The sequence below is a fragment of the Callospermophilus lateralis genome, chromosome X, assembly GCF_048772815.1.
Source record: "Callospermophilus lateralis isolate mCalLat2 chromosome X, mCalLat2.hap1, whole genome shotgun sequence".
Lineage (NCBI taxonomy): Eukaryota > Metazoa > Chordata > Mammalia > Rodentia > Sciuridae > Callospermophilus > Callospermophilus lateralis.
Genome location: NC_135325.1, coordinates 32,877,202 through 32,900,374, shown reverse-complemented (window position 1 = coordinate 32,900,374; position 23,173 = coordinate 32,877,202). Strand labels below are relative to the sequence as shown.

Here is a 23,173-nt window from a genome sequence, read left to right as displayed (position 1 = left end):
GGGATTGAACCCAGGGCCTTGTGCATTCAAGGCAAGCACTCTACCAACTGAGCCATATCTTAGCCCTGTCCTCAGCAGTTCTTATACTGCCACAGGACAATGTCTATTTGGATGAACAGAGAAATGGATGGAGTCAGAGCAATCTGCTCAAAACTTGGTTACAAAAACAATGCCATAAATGGTCCATGCTAGTTTACAATACTCACTTCAGCCACTGCATACTTAAAATTCCAGCACCTGTAGTGACCACCAGCCCTTCTGATCTCTCATCCTTAAGGGCCTAAAGGTCTGTGGAGATGGCATTGCAGTGTTAGGTAACTTCTTCTGTGTTTATGTCTGGCCTCTCTTAACATACTCTGAGCTTCTACAAGACAGGGACCATAGCTAGGTGCAGTGGCATGTGCCTGTAATCCCAGTGACTTGGGAGGCTGAGACAGGAGGATTGCAAATTCAAGTAGCCTCAACAACATAGTGAGGCCCAAAGCAACTTAGTGAGACCCTATCTCAAAATAAAAAATAAAAAAAGGCTATGGATATAGCTAAGTGGTAAATTGCCCCTGGGTTAAACCCCCAGTACCGCCTCCCCACAAATACAGAAAGAGGGACCATAACTGTCATAGAACAAGAACATACTGACTATATATATATATAATTCCCAGCAATTCAGGATTTCAAGTTCAAGGCCAGACTTAGCAACTTAGTGAGACCTTAAGCAACTCATTGAGACCTTGCCTCAAAAAATAAAAAGGGCTGGGATGTAGTTTAATGGTCAAGTGCTCCTGTTTTTGATTTCCCAGTGCAACAAACAAACACAAAACAAAACAAACAAACAAACCCCCCCCCCAAACACTAAAACTCCTCAAACTGAGAATAATAATAAGGCACTTTCCCTCAATATTTCATTTTTTTCTCTCCAATATACCATCTTTAATAGTCACTGAGTAGATGTACTTGCTTACTTAATACTTTCCTATGTGGTGAAGATTTTGTTTTTAAAAAAAATTCACTTCTCTCATGCCAAACAGTAAACTCTTGGTGGCCCACCATTTTATCCTTATTTCAGTATACTTGTATATATGTCTTTGGACAGGGTCCCATCCCTCTACTGTCTACCCAAACCCCAAATGTTTAATGATTCTATTCAGTTTGGGTGGATGAATGATAGAGCTTTCTATTAGCAAAGTTAGATTGACTCTAGAGCATAATAATATAAATAAAAATGACAAGTACTATTACTAGTATAACTAACACTGAGTATTTACTATCTTTCTAGGCAGTATGCTAAAACTCTTACCATCTTAAGTAAGTACTATTAACATCTTCATTTATAGATGTGGAAACTTAAGTCCAGATATGTTAGTTATTTTTTCCAAGCCTGTGTAACCAGCAAGAGGTGGAATCAGGATTTAAACTCCAGAAGCCTGACTCCAAAGGCCATATTTTTTTTTAATATTTATTTTTTTAGTTGTAGTTGGACACAATGCCTTTATTATATTTATTTATTTTTATGTGGTGCTGAGGATCGAACCCAGGGCCTTGTACGTGCTAGGTGAGCACTCTACCACTGAGCCAAAACCCCAGCCCTTCAAAGGCCATATTCTTAACCACTATTCTTTCTTTACACTCAGGAATGCCTAAAGCATCTGGATCTAGAATGAGTGGGGCTTGAACATAAGATAGAGAAGTATTAGCTGGGCATGGTGGCACACACCTGTAATCCCAGCAGCTTAGGAAGATTGTGAGTTCAAAGCCAGTCTCAGCAACTTAGTGAGGCCCCAAGCAACTCAATGAGACCCTGTCTCTAATTAAAATACAAAACAGGGGGGCTGGAGATGTGGCTCAAGCGGTAGCGCGCTCGCCTGGCATGCGTGCGGCCCGGGTTCGATCCTCAGCACCACATACAAACAAAGATGTTGTGTCTGCCAAATATTAAAAAATAAATAAATAAAGTCAATTGTTTTTTAAAAAAATAAAAAAATAAAAAAAAATACAAAACAGGGCTGGGGATGTGGCTCTGTGGGTAAGTGCCCCAAGTTCAATCCCTGGTACCAAAAAAAAAAAAATAAAAAAAGGAGAGAGAGAGAGAGAGAGAGAGAGAGAGAGAGAGAGAGAGAGAGAGAGAGAGAGAGAGAAGTATGCTACAGGAGTTCTGGAAAGCTGCTGGCAGTTAGAGGTAAGGACTGTGTACACAGTCTAGGCAAAATCCAGGGCTGTACCTGATTTGAACCCGGACTTTAGGATCTGCACCAGGAATATCAGAAGCCTTTGTATTCAGGAGAAAGGATGGTTCTAGTTCCTAAATGTGGAGGCTACAGATATTGGCTGGTCTGGACCCCCAAACTGCTGGTGTTACAATTTTTATCCTTGCCCAGAGGATGTTTCCAAATTAAAAGTGGAGGACTGAAGGATATTCTCATTGCCAGAAGAAGCCAGACAAAACACAATTCACAGTTAAAAGACTTCCATAAAGCATTTATAAGCTAAATACAAAAAAAGCTAAATGCCCAAGATACGTTCATAATTATAGAGACTCTTAAATAGAACTCCAAAAAACAATTATACTAACAAAACTTGATACCTACTAAATTACTGTATTTGTTTTCCGTGTTTCTGATTCCTGTACAGGGAAGCAAGATGCTGGATCATGAATGGATTTGAAATTTACTTTTATTTAGTCATGGTTTAAAAGGAAAACAATTTTTTTGGTTTGTTTTCTTACAAACCAAACTGGACTTCCTATCCAGTTGTCAACTGTGGAAAACGAAGACCACTTTCAGTATAAGCAGAACATAGGTGGAGAAAAATACAATCACATTTAAGAAGGTCACCTGGTGGGGTTGGGGTTTGTAGCTTGCCTAGCATGCATGGGGCCCTGGTTTTCATCTGTAGATATGGGGTGTGGGGCAGAAGGTCATCTGAGGCTAGGGATACAGCTCAGTGGCAGAGCACTTTCCTAGCATGTACAAGGTCCTGGGTTCTATTCCCAGCACTACAGAACAAAACAACAAAAACCAAACTAAACAAAAAGATCACCTAAAGTTTACCACCTTTGCTCAGAAGTGGGGATGGGACTGCCTTTAATGCCATTGGCTACTTACATCACATTTCCCAGGATAGAAAACATTTCACACCTTTCTCCTTAAACCTCTAGACCTCACCCATATCCACATTATCAGCTGATGATTCTGCTTGCAATAATACTTAGAAAATTACAAAAATCAAAAGAGAAATACTGTAGATTCCCACTAGTGTTCCTACTTAAAACTGCATTCACATACTCTGCCCTTCAAGCCTGTTTCCTGGAACAACTATCTGTGTTTTTGTCTAAAGCACCCCTCACTAGCACACTTTGCTCCATCTTCTTTTTTTAAAAATTTTTGTAGTTGTAGATGGACAGAATGTCTTTATTTATTTATTTTTAATGTGGTACTGAGGATCGAACCCAGTGCCTCACACATGCTAGGCAAGCGCTCTGCCACTGAGCTATAGCCCCAGCACCCCCATCCTTTTTTACCTACTGAAAAAACTTTCCTGCTACAACTTTCTCCCTAACTCAGTCACTCCCTTTGAATGCATACTGTTCTGTCCTGTTAATAAATATATGTACATAGTTATATTTCTTCCATCTAAAAGACTTTTTTAATCTGTGTATCTAGACTGTTCCTATCCTAGTTCTTTGCCTTGCCCCTTGGCTATGTAGTTTTGTCCATCTCCACTCCACATAAACTGCTTATATAGATCACCAATAACACATTGCTAAATACAGGGATCCATGTATGGTCCTCATCTTACCTCAGCATGGAGGTAACACCATGGAGCTTTCGCTTCTTAAAATGCTTTCTTTTCTTGGTTTTGAAGGCAACTACACTCTCTTGATTTTTTGCCTCTCTACCTGGTGGGTATCTTTTTAGTCTCTTCTGCTAGCTGTTCCTATTCTTCTTGATTTACTAACTCTGGAAAGCTAAGGTCCAGTCCTTGATACCGTTCTTCCCTCTATCTATTCTGACTCAGTTGGTGAACTTACCCACTCGACACTTTAAAACTATTCATATGCCAGTGCCTGCCAAATTTATGTTTTTGGTCTAAGACTTCCTCCTAAACTCCAGATTCATGTCAACAACTGCCAGTTTGACACTTTGACTATGGTATGTGATAGATACCTCAAACTTAAGTGTCCCAAATGGAATTCCTGATTTTCTCCCTCAAATCTGTTCTATCTGCAGATTCCTTTTACAGTTTATCCAAAGTTCATCCTCCCCCTTTTGGGTAAAAATTGTGGTGTTATCCTTAAATCCTTTCCTTCTCTCACACCTCATATCTGATGCATAGTAAATCCTGTTGGCTCCACCTTCAACATTCATCCAGAATCCAAGTATGTTTTACCATTTCAAGAGCTACCACTGTGGTCAAAGCTACCAATCACCTCTCTCATTGCATTTCCTTCTAATTGCTTTTCTTGCTTCTAAACTTCTGTCCTCACAGTCTATTTTTTTTTTTTTAAAGAAAGGGTCTTTACTGCCCAAACTGTTACTTAACTCCTAGACTCAAGTGATCCTCCTGCCTTGAGCCTCCTGCTTAGCTAGGATTACAGGCATGGGCTACCATGTCTGGCTCTATTCTCAACAGAGTAGCTAGAATGCTTTTTAAAAAAACTTTTCCTATGGAAAAACCTACATAATAGAATAATATAATAAACTCTCTGTATACCCACCATCCGGCTTTAGTGGGTTTTGGTAGATGGCCATTCTTGTTTCATCTTCACCTCACAGTGCCCTGTTCTCTGTATTATTTTCATACCACAATATTATATCTAAAAAATATAAATTGCTGGTATGATGGTATACAACTTCAGTCTCAGAAACTCAGGAGGCTGGGGCAGGAGCATTGCAATTTCAAGGCCAGCCTTGGCAACATAGCAAGACCTTGTCTCAAAATGACATAAAAAGGGTTGGGGATGTTTACTCAGAGGTAAAACGCCTCTGAATTCAATCTCCAGTATTGAAAAAAAAATGCTATCAATTGGCTGCTTAAAACCTGCCAATGAATCCCTCTTAACTCAGTATAAGAATTAAAGATTTATAAGGCTTCTGGAAGCTGTTACCAGGAGCTGGCAAACTACGTCCACAAACTAAATGCAGTTGGTCACTTGTTTTTTGTGCTCCATGAGCGAAGAATAGAAGGAAATTTTTTTTTTTTTTAAATCCAGAGAAGAAATTTTTCTTTGGTGTATTAGGGATTGAACTGAGGGTACTTTACCACTGAGTTACATCTCTGGTTCTTTATTTAATATATACTTTTTAGATGTTGATGGACCTTTATTTATTATTTATGTGTGGTACTGAGAATCGAACCCTGGTGCCTCACACATGCTAGGCAAGTGCTCTACTACTGAGCCACAACCCCAACCAATCCTTTAATGATTTTAAAATATTTATTTTTTAGTTGTAGTTGGACACAACACCTTTATTTTATTTATTTATTTTTATGTGGTGCTGAGGATTGAACCCAGGGCCTCACAGGTGCTAGGAGAGCGCTCTACTGCTGAGCCACAACCGCAGCCCCAAGTCCTTTAATTAAAAAAAAATTGAGATAGGATCTTGCTAAATTTCTCAGGCTGGCCTCAAACTTGTGATATTCTTGCTTCAGCTTCCCAAGTAGCTGGGATTATAGGCATGTACCACCATGCCCACCAAAAGAACAATATTTTGTGACATGTAAAACTTATATGAAATTTATTTTCAGAGTCTAAAAATGAAGTTTTATTGGGATATGGCCATGTTCTTTTCTTTAAGTATTGTCTATTGCTGTCTTCATGCTACAAAGGCAGTGTTTTAAGTAGTTGCAATCAAGATACATGGTTCACAAAGCCTAATGTATTTAGTATCTGGCCAATTGTAGCAAAAAATTGCCAACCTCTGCCATAATTAATCAGGCCCCTGAGTAATCCCTTTAACTTCCTCTTCCTACATACTCCATTCTATCTCACTAGCCTCTTTTCAGTTGCTCAAATAGGCCAGACAATCCTATCTTATAGCCTTTCTAATGGCTGTTTCTTCTGCTTGGAACATTATTACCCTAAACATCTGCATAGCTCTTTCTTTTGCTTTTAAGCCTTGGATCAAACTGCCACTTACACAATGAATTCTACCCTGACCACTCTATTTAAACTTGTAACTCATGCTCCTTTCTCTGTACTCCCTATCTTTTTACTGTACTCCACATTTTTTATTTCCATAGCATTTACCACCTTTGAATGTGCTATTAAATATCTACTGCTTATGCTGGGTATGGTGGCACATAATCCCAGCAACTCAGGAGGCTGTGACAGGAGGATGGCAAGTTCAAGGCCAGCCTTAACAACTTAGCAAGACCATGTCTCAAAATAAAAAGTATAAAAAGGACTGGGGATATACCTTAGTGGTAAATTGCCCCTGGGTTTAATCCCCAGTACCTAAAAAATAAATCTATTGATTATTATCTACTTCTCCCAGCTAAAAGTAAGTTCCATGGTATATGAATGATTCTTTGTCGGTTCACTGTCAGACTCAATGCCTTTACATATAAGGTATAAATATATGTTGCTTTTCTTTTTTAAGTACAGGGGATTGAACCCAGGGCTTTATGCATGCTAGACAAGTACTCTACCACTACATGTTGAATAAATACAATTTCTTATAATCTAAAGTTTGGGTTGCAGACGCAGCTCAGTAGTACAGCACTTGCCTAGCATGGATAAAGTCCTGGGTTCAATCCCAAGCACTGTAAAAAGAAAGCTTGAGTCTCAATGTGGTAAGATCTTTATAAAATGAAAAATTTGAATTCTAAGTCATGAAAATAAGATGACAAATTTTTTTCCAGAATGTTATATCCATCTGTTCACCTATCATCTACTTATCAATCTAATATTTACTGTCTGTCTGCCTCATCAGGGTGTGGGATCTAAAAATAAAAAAATTCTGAGCTAACAACTTATAGATGAATAACCATAACAGAAGGCAGAATGTAGTAATGCAGGGCTGTAATGCAAACCCAGGTCTGCTAACGTCAAGTCAATGCTTTATTTTGACACAGTCATGTTGTCAATAATTAACAATAATAAAAATAATTATTTGTGTTGTTGTGGATTGAACTCAGGGCTTTGCACATGCTAGGCAAGCACCCTACCACTGAACTACATACCCAGCTCCTAAAGATAATTTTCTCAAAATAGCAAAAACAGAGTGAAAATGCAGGTTCCACAATAAAGAAAATTAGTAAATTACTGGATGGAAATTCAATGTCTTATAAAATGATTAAATAATAATTATGAAAACAGAAGATATTTCACTTGAAAAGTGGGAAAAAGTGTGTATCACAAACTAATCTATGGTACAACAAAAGATGGATATATTTATTCAGTAAACACTAATCAAATGCTAACAGCACTATGCTCTGTGCCAGGGAAAATTCACAGAAGAATGATGCACAATCTTGGTCCTCAAGGAGAACCATATATATGGATTAACCAGAAGAGAACTTAAACATAAACAGGTAGTATGTTAGGGCAGTAAATCCAAGGGAAACAGTTTTCCTTTATAATTGCTAAAGTGCTATAGTTAGGATAAATAAAACCAGCCCAAAAAGGTTTAAAAAGCAAGGGAAAGTATTTAATTATGTTAGATGATGAGCCTGAACCACATGTCATGCCACACAGCAAGGAGTCTTATGAAACACCCAGAGCCACTGTCCTAAACTATAACATTATATGGCCCTTTTTTTTTCTGTGGAGAAAGTCAGCAGGCAAAGTGAACTCTAACCAGCCTGTAGCTCACTTGTAGGAGGTCTGAGAAGTGGAAGGCCAGTCTTTCCTTCCCTCTTGCCTGCTGAGCCACCTTACTATGTCTGGAATAGAAAATGAAATGCATTATGGAAATCGAGATTACAAAGAATAAACTTTTGTGCCTTTGCTGGATGTAACTGGCCTTTACCAGTTTTAGCTATATGCCCACTCCAACTGCTGCTGCTGGGTATCACACCAGCTACTATTTCTACTTCTGCTTCAAGCAGCTAAGTTCTTGTGTGCCAAATATCCTAGAAAATCTTACTTGCATTACCACACACTATAAATGTGCCTACTAAAATGATTTTCAAAACCACCAGAATTCATCCTTTCAAATACATCTCTCCCTACTAAAATGGCTACTTAGTCCAGCAATGGCCAACCATCAAATCATCCTGGAGTTCAAGTCCATTTACAGTTAGTGGGTAAGCCACACAAGAATACAAGTTGCTTGTTTTAGAATTATAGCTTATTCCCACCCAGGATGCTGTCATTCAGCTTTAGAGCTCAGCTAATTCATCAGCTCTGACAGCAAAGGATGGAGAATATTTCTTTTTGAGACAGTCTCACCATGTTGCCCAGGCTGGCCTTGAACTCCTGGGCTCAAGTGATTCTCCTGCTTCAGTCTCATGAGTAGTTGGGAACACCGACATATACCACTGTACCCAGCAACCATTATGAATATTGAAAAAAAGCTGAGCAGTCCAGAAGCCACATCCAAAATGGGTCCAGAAATGGGTCTATAAAATGTCAGAGCCCTAGGAGTGAATGGGTGGCCTCTTGAGTGACTTTCCAGTTAATAGAACTCTTTTTTAAATATTTATTTTTTAGTTGTAGTTGGACATAATACCTTTATTTTATTTATTTATTTTTTATGTGGTGCTGAGGATTGAACCCAGGGCCTCACACATGCTAGATGAGTGTTCTACTGCTGAGCCACAATTCCAGCCCAATAGAACTTTTTACTAGGAGAGTGTATCTGACCAATTTGATTTTAGCTCACTCCACCATTTTTCATGGGCACTTACCTGAATACAAGCTCCTATCTTCACTTTGCACAGATTGCAAACTAAGGCCCACCGGCTGGGTGGGATGTGGGAGATCTTTGTGATTGGTTCCATCCTCTCGGGACAAGCAATGCTGACCTAGAAACAAAATATCATCATAAGGCAGAATCATCAGTGCATCTCAGAAGTACCTTTCACAAACCATAAATTATTTTTTTTTCCTTTTGGGGTACTGGGGATTGAACCCAGGGGCACTTAACCACTGAACCATATCTCCAGTCCTGTTTTATATTTTGTTTAAAGATAGGGTCTCAATGAGTTGCTTAGTGCCTCGTTTCTGCTGAGGCTGGCTTTGAACTCTTGATCCTCCTGCCTCAGCCTCCAGTCCACTGGGATTACAGGCATGTACCTCAATGCCCGGCTAAATTTTTAAATTTTGAGATAGGGTATTGCTAAGTTGCTGAGGATGGCTTTGAACTTGCAATCCTCCTGTCTCGGCCTCCTGAATCACTGGGATTAAGGCATGCACTACCACATCTGGACAAATGATGTTATATAAAGCTCAGAACATCAAAACAATGAGGTAAGTCACATCTTTCAAGGTTAATACAGTACCAAAAATAAACTACATACTGCTCAGTCTTTCAATCTTTTCTAGTAATATAAATGATTCATATATAGGATGAGAGTGCAGGAGTGTAGAGCAGGCATGGTTATCTTAATGAATCAAAGATATCTACCTTTACTTAGGAACCAAAGAAAGCTACTAAGGAAGGAAATTAAAATTCACAATATCTAGCACCTGTTATATGCCAGAGATAGTGGCATATGCCTCATTATTTCATTTAATCAAATAAGGGTAAAAACAGGCAGTGACAAATCTTTACATTTGGTTTACAAAAAGTGCAATACTGTTGGAAAACACCAGCAGCATATTTATATAATGAAGAGATTGCAGCAAGTAAGGAGAAAAGATGAGGATGATAACATTCCAAACCAAAAGTCTTTAAAACCACATAACTACCATCAGCTTACCCTACTTCCTCAGGCAAAGTACCTTGAAGTGAAATTAGTCTTTAGGAGAGTGCTGAAAGGAAAAGGATGAAAACATTCTTTTCCTCATGAAAATAATGAGCCATGCAACTTCTGGTAAAAGATATTTTCAATTTGTTTTACAAATACATGACTTTCTATAAGAGAAACAATTTTAAAAAGTGAAGAACTATCAAATAAAGATGGTCAAACTAGTACAAATTCTACCCACATCAGGAAACAGATCTGGAATACTCCAAAAGGCAATGGAAACCAAGAATGTTTGAAACCATAAGAGATGTTGAGAGCTGACAAAGCTTATTGTACTTCTAAAGAACTCTTCCTGAGTTAGGAAGACTTTTATGAGCTAAGAGAGATGGGAGAACTGCTGTTGGAAACCAGACACTCTCAGGCCAGAAACCTGGGTTCATGTTACATGTCTATTAGCTGGATGTAATTATTATTATTATTATTAGGTACTAAGGATTGAACTCAGGGGCGCTTACCCACCAAGCCACATCCCCAGACCTTTTTTTTTTTTTTTAAAAAAAATTGTTAATTTATTTTATTTATTTATTTTTATGTGGTGCTGAGGATTGAACCCAGTGCCTCACTGTGCTAGGCAAAAGCTCTGCCACTGAGCCACAAACCCAGCCCTCTCCAGCCCTTTTTATTTTGTGACAGGGTCTCACTAAATTGCTTAGGACCTCGCTAAAATGCTAAGGCTAACCTCAAACTTGTGATCCTCCTTCCTCAGCCTCCTGAATTTCTGGGATTATACACGTGTGCCTCCATGATGGGCTAGCTGGATGTTCTTAATGAGAAAAAGAAACTGCTCCTCAAATATTTTTAAAAATATGTAGGCTCTGGGGCTGGGGTTGTGGCTCAGTGGTAGAGCACTCATCTGGCACATGCGAGGCCCTGGGTTAGATCCTTAGCACCACATAAAAATAAATAAACAAAATAAAGGTATTGTGTCCAACTACTTCTTAAAACTAAATATTTTTTAAAAAGTGTGGGCTGGGGTTGTGGATCAGTGGTACAGTGCTTGCCTAGCATGTGTGAGGCCCTGGGTTTGATCCTCAGCACCATATAAAGATAAATAAATAAAGGTATTGTGTCCATCTACAACTAAAAAATATTAAAAATATGTGTATAGCTATAAGAATACAAAATTATGTATCTAGGACTTTTAGGTTTAATTCTGTGGGCTTGATTATTAGATAGTAATTTTTCTGGAACCAATAATAACAAAATTAAATCCAGAGAAATTTTAAAGGGGAATCAAATACTAATAACAATATCATCAGTTTCCCATTAACTGAATTCCATCGTCTCTTGTAATGCAGTTAATCTGCTTAACACATTTTCTAGCTTACATAGGGGTTGGGGCGAGAGAGTGTGAGTGAGATGTCCAAACAGCTTTTTTTTTTTTTTAAAAAAAAAGGTATTTAGCCAGATGTGGTAGCGTACACCTGTGATACCAGTAGCTTAGGAGGCTGAGGCAGGAGGATTGTGAGTTCAAAGCCAGCCTCAGCAATGGCGAGGCCCTAAGCAACTCAGTGAGACCTTGTCTCTAAATAATACAAAATAGGACTGGGGGTGTGGCTCAGTGGTCAAGTGACCCTGAGTTCAATCCCTGGTACAAAAAAAAAAAAAAAAAATGCAGTGCAGTGCTATGGCACATGCCTATAATCCCAGCAACTTGGCAGGAGGATCACAAGTTTGAGGCCAACTTTGGCAACTTAACAAGACAAGTTTGAGGCCAACTTTGGTAACTTAACAAGACCTCATCTCAAAATAAAAAATAAAGTCAAGCATGGTGTTGGCAATTTAGCAAGGCCTTAAGCAACAAGACCCTGTCTCAAAATAAAAAGTAATTAATGGGCTGAGGATGTGGCTCAGTGATTAAGTGCCCCTGGCTTCAATCCCTCGTGCCAAAACAAACAAACAAACAAATAAATAAAAATAAAAGATAGGGCTGGGGATGTAGCTCGGTGACAGAACACACCCGTATCCAAGAAGAATTCCACATAGTGGAAGCATTATTACTTCAGAAACATTGGCAAATATGAAGCTCTCCACTGTAAACCTGTGTCAGTCTAAATGCTGTGGGAACGGGCTGGATGTGGGGTACCCTGAAGAAAATGGCTTCAGTCTTAGATAATTTCTCACCTCTGGAATCCACAGGGCACAGCTGACATGAGCCCATTTAGTCCCTGTTCTAGTGGTCTTCATGGCTCCACCTTTCTTTGGACATAGAAGACACTGTGGATGAATGCCCAGGACACAGGAGCGACACAGCCAGCTGCCTTCTGGGACCTTGAGGATACCATAGCAGGCCTGGAGGCATGAGGAGGAGAGGAAGAATGGTTAGCATCTTTGTACCAGGGTCCATGTCTATTCTACTACACAGTCAAGTATACCCTCTGCTTTTGGGAGAAAGTCAAGTATACCCTCTGCTTTTGGGAGAAAGCCAAATAAAGCCAAATAAGTTTAAATCCAGGATTGAGAGGTTTAAAAACACTCAAAAAGGCAAATTCCAGTATCTGAACTAAGATCAGTATGTCTGACCAAGAGAACTGAATTTAAGGATGATAGAACAAGACTAGGAGAATATACTCCCAAAGGCTAGACCAATCTGTTATCTGAGGGTTGGGAATATAGATGTTTTTTGCCTCTGTTTTCTAAAGCTTCTTCAGTGTTTATATATTTTGATTAGCCAAATACTTATTGAATATACTCTACATATCATGCACCATTGTGATCAAGAAAAAAACTGTTAGGAAATAAACAAACTTCTGAAGAGTAAATAAACTAATGTTAATCAAGAATCTAATAGTGTCTGGTATATAAAAAGCACTCAGCAAATCATAGTAATTTGCCTGGGTTCAAAAAATAGGACTTGTATTCTTTAAGAATTAAAAAGCCATGTTGGGTGAGTACATGTGGAAAGGGACTGCAGGTGTCCTTTAGGACCTACCAAAACCTCAAGGATCTGAGAATGGCCGCCTGTTGACAGCTAGTGAAAAGTTAGGGCCTTAAATCATAACAAAGAAATGAATTCTGCCAACAGCTTGCCTGAATTTGGAAACGAATTTGCCCCTAGTAGAGCCTCCAGATAAGAGTTCAGTCCGGCTGAGACCTTGACTACACCCTTGCAACTCTGAGCAGAGGACCTGCCTAAGCTGTCTACAGATTCCTGACCCATGGGCACTGTGATAAATAAATGTATGTTGTGTACTTGCTAAATATGTAGTGATTTTTATTCAGTAATGAAAAAAAATGGAACTTGTGAATGAATTTTGTATAGAATATTATAGTAATCAAAATCATCTATTATAAGTTCTGGAAGCTGCTTCAAATCATTTATGGAATGAATTCAGAAAAATAAATAAATGAATAACTGGTATGGTAGAAGATTAGTTTGGAAAATATTCTAGATTTCTTTTTCTCTATCTCCAGAATCATTCATCTTTTCCTTCTTACTGCTTTATTCACTATTTGAAACTAAACCTAGGGGACACCTGTTTCTCCATGTGGCTTGGTATACCTTTCATCATTGTCCTTTTCAATATGGTAGCTTCAAAATCTCTTTAGGCCCCAGGAGATGCAGCTTCAGGTCAGATTCAAGTTATAAATTTACCATCATATCTTCACTCACCCTTAAACCTGCTCCTTTCCCAAACTCTTTCTTTCTATATCCTGTTGTGCTTCCCCAAATTCCTGGAGTTGTGTTACCCACTTGCCTTCATGGATTGGATTTGATGCTTCTTATTCCTCCCTACAGAGTAGCCTAGAGATTCTTAGCCCTTCCTTCCTCTCCACACCTCCACCACACTACTACTCTATCCAAGTTCTCATCACACCATGCCTGGATTGATTTACTTCTAAATTTTCTTCTTTTGTGTTCATACATTCAACCCTTCTGCTATTTGGCTCCCAAATGCTTTCTGTTAAAACAAATATTTCATGCACAGAGGCAAACCTCCCAAGATTTCTTCTGCTCTTACCTGCCCCTTACTTATATGAGGAGTTGGCTACTATCTGAAGTGTTTTGTAAGGCCAACAAGCTAAGAGTTTTTTTTTTTTTCCACATTTTGATGGGGTTGTAAGAAGAAAAAGAACATTATGGAGTAGAGACTCTATGTGACTGGCAAAGTCTAAAATAATTACTATCTGATCCTTTAAAGAAAAATTTGCTGGCCCTTGACCTAAAGCTTGTGGCTAGTCAACACCTCACTTTTTGTTCCCATATCCCACCACATCCAAACATAGTATCCCTGACTTAGACAGGAAGGCCTCTTACATTTTCAGCCATTCTAATTCTCATGTCCATGTGTCTGTCTAGGCAGTTCCCTGCTTTATACGGTCAACCCCTCTTTGCACAGTCAGATCTTTTGCCTCAGACTATAGGCCCCTCCAAAAACCCTGCTCAGGTCATGATAGCCCCTTTTGTTTGTTCCATTGCCTTACACTCATTCTCTACTCCATGAAACTTCCCTCAACAAGTATACAGTAAGCATCATGTATTCTTTTTCTTCATTTTTGTTGTCATGCTCTGTCTCCTTGGTGAGACATTAAGGTCACTGGGGGTTGTTTTCATCATCATTTACCTTTAATGCACCCAAACTGAGCTCAAGTAGGTGGTTTGGTAGAATGAATGAACTTAGCTCAAGAACTCAAGCTGGACTCCAAATAGGCTGTTCTCATGACATTGGGGCATCATTTTTATAAGGTTCTTAACCTCTGAAACTCTGCTCTAAACTGAGGAACAGAATGTTTGCCAGGAAATGAAAGCAAGCTTCTTATCTAAAATAGGGCCTCTTTCAGAATGGCAGAAGAGAAGCTAGTGGCTGCTTCTAAGAATGCCCTTTCTTTTGCCAATCTTCTATTGGGCAGAATGAGCCCTTTGTACAATTATTTACGACCATAATATTATAAAAGCTTGCATTTCATTGCAGTGATTCTTAACCTGTTATGGACCATAAAATAAATAAGCTTGTGAAGTTTGAGAAATAACATTCATTACATTTTACATAAAATTTCAGGGGTCAATAAACTCAGTGTCAAGTTATTATATTCATGACAGAAATAAAAACCTTAAGAGCATGCACATTAGGCAAATTAACTGATATTAATATGAGTGTTCTACATTTTGGCTAAGAAGCAGAAAATGGGTACATACACAGGGATTTGGAATGGTCAATTTTCACATTTTTCTATAGAAAAAAAATGTTAAACTCTAAAGTCTACTGATACACATTTTAAGGTACTGACCATGAGTATAATTTTGTCACTGAGGAAAAATACTGGACACAAAGTAAAGAAGAAAAATTATGTTTAATAAATTCAGATGTCAATGTGTTTCCATTCTGTTAAGGAGTATATCGAACTTTCCAAATCATTTTAAATCATTTTTTGGCCAACAGAGGGAGCTCTAACATAAGCAGCTCTTTTGGATCCAAGTGAATGTACTCTGGAAGAGTCTCTTTTATATGAAGCTTTAAATATATTCCAAATTCCCAGCATCCCGCCCCCTTTTTTTTTTTTTGTACCAGAGATTGAACCCAGGGGTGCTTAACCACTGAATCACATCTCTAGACCTTTTTATTTTTAATTTTGAGACAGGGTCTCACTAAATTGCTTAGGGCCTCACTAAATTGCCAAGGCTGGCCTCAAATTTGCAATTCTCCTGGGATTACGCGAATGCACTACCTGTCTGGAAAATTCCCAGATTTAGTACATATCAGTTTATATTATCAGTTTATATTCTGCAAGGCCTGGCCAGCTGCTATTGTCATCTCTATGTGAAGAAGGGACATCATTTATAGTCATTACTAGATGTATTTTCAAAACAAATGACTTGCTTTTGGGACAATTATTATGCTACCTTTAATTCTGTTAGTTAACCTGAAAATAATTCCTTAATATTTTGTCATCATTGCAAAGGATAATATAGAAAACATATACAGATGACCTTTATCCTGTTCCCTTTAAGTCTACTAAAAATCCATGATCATTTATCTGAAACCTGTACAGTGAGAAACATAAGGAAATTCAGAATTGTTTTGGTCTAAAGAAGTAATACAGTATATATATGGTATACTACCTAACTATAGTGGGACCAAAAGCACCACTGTATAATTGAATGTTAATGTATCTCTAACAAAGTATATGATTATTTGCAAAAAATAAAGACTGTAAATGGCCTCATATTGGGTGAATTCTGGTATTGTTCCCAAATCTGTTTTAGAGCACAACTTCAGCAAAAAGTGCACTTTTCAGAGCTTTATAATTTTGGAATTGCAGAGAAGGGACAGTGATATATTAAGATCAGAGTTAAATTATAATTTTTTTCTCTCACTGAAAATATTGCATAAATGCCAATCATTAGGGGAATGAAGATAAAATTTCAAAATTCACTATTTTAGAGGTTAAATTCAGAGTATATTTTACATACAGAGGGTTATGTTTGGTGGCCCATAGAATTAAAACAAAGTCTTTTTTTTGATATTGGGGATTGAACCTAGGGGTTCTTTACCACTGAGCTACATCTCCAGCCCTTTCTATTTTGAGATAGGGTCTTGTTAAGTTGCTCAGGATGGCCTTGAACTTGTGATCCTCCTGCCTCAGCCTCCAGAATTGCTGGGATCACAGGCATAGATCATCACACCTGGCAAAAACAAAGTCTTAAGCCATATTTGCTCTCTATCTCTTATGTTACTTGGTCTAATCATTTTAGTTATTTTAGCCAGAATGATCTCTTCAAAATGCAAATCATTTCCTTCAGAGTTGACAGGAAAAAACAATAATTCCTCAATTTGTCACAAGGTCTCCTTCTCTTCCCTCAGTCTCCAGGCCTTCTCTACTCCACTCTGTAGTTCTGATGTACTCAGAACTGTCTCCAATACACTTTGCTTACTCTCACTACCTGCTATATGTTCTCCTCTCTTCCTTGCTGGTTTACCTGACATCTCCTTTTGGCCATTATAATTCAGCATGAATGCCACCCTCAAGTTGTCCTTGACTCCTATCCCCACTTTGCACTTTCACAGTAGCATGGACTTATATCTTTAAAAACACTTGGAATACTATGCTAAATTGGCGGTTTCCTTGTAGTTCTTACACCAGACTATGATATTCCTGGGAGTAAAGAGCATATCTGCCTCTTTATCACTGACTGTATCCTCTGCACACAGCACAGTCCTGGCACATGGATGGTGCTGAGCACTTACAGTGTTTGCTAGATGAATTACATTTTGGGAGATATGTAGATTTTTGATAGCTGGAGATGGGAGAAGACATTTTTAAATTGTGACATGACTGAAACATGGAGACAGGACAGTGCCAGCAATATTCATCATTGTACTTTGAGTAGCCTTATTTTGCTGGAGCACTGAGCTTGTGGAGGCAGGAGAAAGGACAGAGCTGAAAGGAGTGTTTTTTTTTAAGAGAGAGAGAGAAAATTTTTAATATTTATTTTTCAGTTTTCGGCGGACACAACATCTTTGTTTGTATGTGGTGCTGAGGATCGAACCCAGGCCGCACGCATGCCAGGCGAGCGCGCTACCACTTGAGCCACATCCCCAGCCCAAGGAGTGTTTTTTTAAAAAATATTTTTTAGTTGTAGTTGGACACAATATCTTTATTTTATTTATTTATTTGTATGTGGTGCTCAGGATTGAACCCAGGGCCTCACATGTGCTAGGCAAGCGCTCTACCGCTGAGCCACAAACCCAGCCCCTGAAAGGAGTGCTGATAATCATTAATTAAGAGGTCAGTGTGGTAGAATGAATGACCAAAAAATAGCTTAGGTAAAGTCACTTAACCTCTCCTGATATTGTGTGTAAAGTTAAAAAGTTAAATAGCCCTTCAGAGTCCTAAAATTCTGTGATCTCTAAAAGTGAGGTGGACCTAGCTTCCTGGGAGTAGTACATTTGGGGATAGGGAGGGCCTTGGGTACTAGGATGAGGAGTCCAGCATTCCACCTATAAGAAGTATAAACTCACTCAGGTTACTGACCATGGGTGTAACCTGGTGATGTTGTAGGAGAGAGAGACTCCCAGACAACCAGCATGGGAACCCCCTACAGGAAATGAATAAGGCAATTCCAATGGTCTGAGCATGAAGTAACATAATAAAAGACCTGGATTTAGCTTCCTGGGGTAAGCTTGATAATTTAGACATCTCAGGTATCACAAGAAGTATTGTTCTGGAAGAAATACTGAAGAACAGTCAGGCCAAAGTCTTATTTTCACTCTTAAATGCAAGGTGCTACCCAGATATGGGAGTGTTTGAGATCATTACTAAGTTTTAGAAAGGCTGACCATGGGAAGGTGGCAGTTTCCGCTCTCACTAACCTGATGCACACAGATGTTACACTTATCACAGAATACCATATCATTCCCTTCTTCACTGTCTGGAGACCGGCACACATCACAGATCACATCTTCATCATACTCTATGCCTAGCCCTTCCTCTGTCTCAATAGCATGGTTCATATTTTCATGGCAATGGCGTTCCAGGACTTCTACTGTCTTTTCCATAAGGGTCTCATCAACTGGCCCATAACCTGCACAGAAATATAAACAATCAATCAACCTGTCAGTCAGCTGTCATTCCCAAATAAGCTACCGTGAGCCCAGTGCAAGGGTGAGTAGGATTCTAGAGGAGAAAACAATGTTTTTTTCCCTGTTATAAAAAAACTCCAAATTTAAAGAATCTTGTTCTCGAGCTATTCTAACATTTACCTACAAATACATATTAGTGTTGACGCATGAAAGGAGTAATACATTTTACCATATTTCTTAGAAGTTTACGGGTTCTTTGATTTTTTTGTTTAAATCTTAGTTAGTCTCCTCCTAAATCTCTATTTTCCCTTATTCCCAAGCTTGATAATTTTGAACACTTTAATTTGTAGTGTAATACAATAACTAAATCACATGACAATTCGGACATAAATAGTTCTTAGCAACCTAGCTTCAATAAGCTTATCTAATGGTCATATAAGGAAGTTTTCAAATTTAAGCCATAAAAGGAAGGTATAGATACTATGTGTACATGATTAAACATATAAAATATTTTGTTTTCGAAGCCTGACTTTTATAAAATTCAATACCACTTTCAATAGCAAACTAATATAAACCTATTAGCAGTCATAAAGGTCTGACTGCAGTTCTAAAATTACCTTTTTGTTTCTTGATTCCTTTTTTCTTCTATACTTTTATTTTCTCTTAGCCTTCCACATTTAACTAAAGGATTCATATGGCAGATGTTGGTAACAACTAAACATTTTTCTTCTTAGAAGGACTAATGATTTTGTGAGAGCACATATATATTTATTCTAACAGCTTGTAAACTCAGGAGTAATTCTCAAAATGATCCAAGACAAAATATTCAAGAATTCTACTTCATTTGTAATGTAAGACATTCTAAAGATCTTTGGAATTCCTTACAAACTACTTTTAATATAGCTACTTTTGAAACAAAAAATTACCCAGGCCTTATGTTTCATTTTTACAGCCAAGTCTCTCTCTATATATATATACACATATGTATACATGTCTCTTTCTCTATATATACATATACATATTTATATATGTAATATATACATATATATATATATATATATATATAAATAATAATCTGATTAAGAGAACTTGGATTTCAACTTTACTTAATATTAGCTATGTAAACTTTGACAAGTCATTTATTCTCTTTAGGGCTTAGTGTTCTTATCTACAAAGTAAGGATAAAATAACAAATTCACTGATTTGTTGAGGATAAAATAATATTCATGCATTGCATAGTGTGGGGGTGCCAGTATATAGTGAGCACTGAATTTATAAAATTTCGTTTTTTCCTTTCCTTCTTTTTTGGTACTGGGCATTAAACTTGGAGGTGCTTTACCACTGAGCTACATCTCCAGCCATTTTTAATTTTTTATTTTGAGACAAGGTCTTGCTAAATTGCTGAAGTTGTCCTTGAACTTCCAATCTTCCTGTGTCAATCTCCGGAGTCACTGGGATTATAGGTGTGTTCCACAATTCCCAGTTGCCTAAAACTTCCTTAATCTAAGCCCCCAAAAACTTAATTTAAAATTGTTTCTATAAAGTTTATTTTAAGCTCCTAGAAGTGTCATTACAATGTCATTCACCCTAAAGGAAAACTTGAGATAAGGCAAGTCCTATTTCAAAACTATTCTAAGCCTAAATGCAATGTGGTATCCCGAATGGGATCGGGAACAGAAAATGTCCAGGAGTAGGAAAAAAAACCTGTGAAATCCCAATAAAGTCTGGAATTTAATAACAGTAATATGCCTGTGTTGATTTCTTAGTTTTGACAAATGTACCATGGCAAAGTAAGATGCTAACATTAGGGAACTGAAATTGTGTGAGATGTACATGGGAACTGTCTAAACTGATTTCCTGAAAATCAAACTATTCAAAAATAAAAAGTTTATTTAAAATGAGTTAGTTATAAAAAGTATCAAAGGGTCCTTGTCATAGGTGGTTTCATAGGCAGCACTAAGTGATTGCATTATCTACGATGCTACATGTTTTACATGTAACACCATGCACTGAGCCATCAGTTTACTTGATTATGTCCTCATACTCTGATGTTCCATCTGTCAGGCTTTTATTCCCTTCCCTTTGTGGTTACCACCCTAAATTGACCAGCCCCTCTCCTCTTACAGGGGAGAGTAAGAGAAGATATAAATCAACAAGTTTAAAAATGCAAGGAACGAGAATTGGTTACTGGCAGAATAACTACTATCACCATGCCAAACTAGACTTAATATAATTTTAATTTTTTTCACTTGCATTTAAATACCAGCCTCAAAAGAAAGAGAAAAAAAAAGAGGAGGAAGAAAAACCATTTATCCTCGAATTGACAATAAACAAATGTGATTCAAACAAAAATGAAATCAAATGCATTCTTTATCATATCTCATATGGAGACTTAAAAATCACCTAGTTCCACAGGAAAACTTGACCTACACTCTGCTTAGACTGAAACAGGTGAACAAAAGGTTTAAGTGTGAAGTGAGTCTCATTTCAGCCTAGCATTTCCCAGCACTGATTATATGGTACTGTCTGGTAACATTTACTTTCAAATTATTGTTATGCTTCTTTCCAAGTTTTTGTTTGCTTTAATAAATATAGTAAAATGTTTATTTCATTTATTAAAAATTGTATGGTAACTCCAGAACTCAATGGAGGAAACTAAGAGCTGCTTGGAAGATGTTTCTCCCTAGATCTGCCATTTTTCTTTTGGGCAGCAAAATTGTAAGTCTAGCACTAAGGGGTACTGTTCATAGCAATCTATCAGTTGTAATGGTGGTGCTCAATGCTAAAGTTGGAACTTCTCTCAAACACCTGGCACATGTATCTTTATATCTGACCCTGCTCACTGATCAGAGTACTTTCCAGGGCCAACGCAGGAGCTCAGAATCCTTCTTAACCAAAGTCTGATCAGCCATGATCACAGTCATACTTGGCACTGGGAAACAATCTCTAAACCTATATGCCATCCTTGACCTGTGTTATTTACCTTGAATGAGGAAAGAAAAGGTCAGATTTAAATATCATTGCTGTTTCAATACATTTATGCATTTGAAGACATACCTCATAAAGTAAGATCAAAGAAAAATAAAGGCCAGAAAAGAAAGAAAGGGAACAAGATGAAACCAAGTTAAAGGGTTCTAACAACATAAAAAAACTCATGAGTTGAGTCAAAGAACAATTACTTGTGAGAAAATAACTTACCCATTTCTACGAGGTCTTCATTGAGTTCCTGAAGCCAGAAGATGTCCATGTCATCTAGGTCATAGCGGCATGTAGATGCTGCCAACTCCAGAATGTTGATGTAGCCAGGCTCTGTAGTCTCTGGGCTGGAGCAACGGATGTACTTTCGGGGTCGAACAAAGAGAACCTCTTTTGCTTTCTCAGATATAACCCTAGAAAAGCAAGAGGAAGGCATTGGTTGATCAATAGATGTCAGGTTCCAGGCACCGACTGGATGAGTACAATAATACTTAGGCCATGACAGTGGAGCTAGATGCTCTCCCTTTCCTTCCATTCCCTGCTTTGCCCTCTGAGAGATAGGGCAGATTCCTTTGTAGGAAGCAAATGGTTCTGCAAATTGAGTTTTGTCATCTGCTGTGAAACACTGTTACTTTAATGATATTAATGACACAAATAAGAAGTATATACCCTCATTTCTAGAACTATAGGATTTGAACCTAATTCAAGAATTCAAAATTGATAAGCATCATTCATCCTCATGAATCCTGGGACCTGACAAGCATTCATTCTAATAAAATGTTGTTGCATTATTGTGTGTTCTTGGTACAGTAGTCACCAAATGTAATTAAAAGGGGAAAACTGAGAGATGGTGATATCTGCACAAAGGCACAGCTAGATCCTCAACCAAAGATATAGTTCAGTCAAATTCATGATTTTCTACCACGGAAACAATACTGGATGGTGGTACAGAGCATGGACTTTAGATTCTCATGGGTCTATTTTTTATGCCATTCACTTGTATGGTGATCTTGGGCAATTAATTTGCGTAAGGCTCAGTTTTCTTAGCTAATATGTAGGGATAAGAATGATAAATTATGATAAAAATAATAATAAATACCAAACTTGTATTGATTATTATAATTATATGAAATAAAGTGTTTGGCATAGTGTATAGTAAAAACGTAGTGTTCAATAATGTCAGTAATTATTATACTTATTATTTTCACTACACAAATGAGTTAAATCAAGAGGCTATGGAGTTACAAAAACTGAAAGCATTTCACAACCATAAACAGCAACCATTAAGTCTGAGCTAGGGTAACATAATAGAATGAAAAATTCCTACTCTTACATCAACTTGCAGGCCTGAGCAAACACATACTTCCTCTTACCCTTCTTGACACTCAAAAGCCAAAGGAAACCAAACAAGGGAAAAATGGAAGTTTTTTTTGTGTCAACAACTTATTCTATAATTGATGGTTTAAATACCATGTGAGGCATTAGAAAATATAACCAGGAGGAAATATGGATTATTAAATTCCTGGCAACTTTTTTTTTCTGGTACTAGGGACTGAACCCAGGAGCACTCTATGTCCCTAGCCCCTTTTTTGTAATCTTTACTATTTATTTATTTATACAGAGCCCTTATATAGTTTGAATTACACAAATTGAATTTTTTTCTGAAATTATAAATATGCTTTAGCAGTGATGATTTTGATTTAAACTTTGTACATGTGAACATTATGGTTCAGGAGCACACAGAGAGGAAGCATTGTATAAAGAAA

The 23,173-nt window shown here is 37.7% G+C and overlaps 2 protein-coding genes across 4 annotated transcripts in view; both read right to left on the bottom strand.

The window, feature by feature from the left end:
• Positions 1-23,173, bottom strand: part of LOC143639426 (uncharacterized) — an 831,269-nt gene that overhangs the window by 310,228 nt on the left and 497,868 nt on the right.
• Jade3 (jade family PHD finger 3) overlaps positions 1-23,173 on the bottom strand; it is a 132,344-nt gene that overhangs the window by 13,649 nt on the left and 95,522 nt on the right. For all 3 annotated transcript variants that reach the window (XM_077107572.1, XM_077107574.1, XM_077107573.1), the window contains 4 exons: positions 21,630-21,820; positions 18,222-18,433; positions 12,034-12,201; positions 8,848-8,964 (listed from right to left, as the gene is read on the bottom strand). In XM_077107572.1, the coding sequence (XP_076963687.1) occupies positions 8,848-8,964; positions 12,034-12,201; positions 18,222-18,433; positions 21,630-21,820 (688 nt within the window). The remainder of the gene's footprint in view (positions 1-8,847; positions 8,965-12,033; positions 12,202-18,221; positions 18,434-21,629; positions 21,821-23,173) is intronic.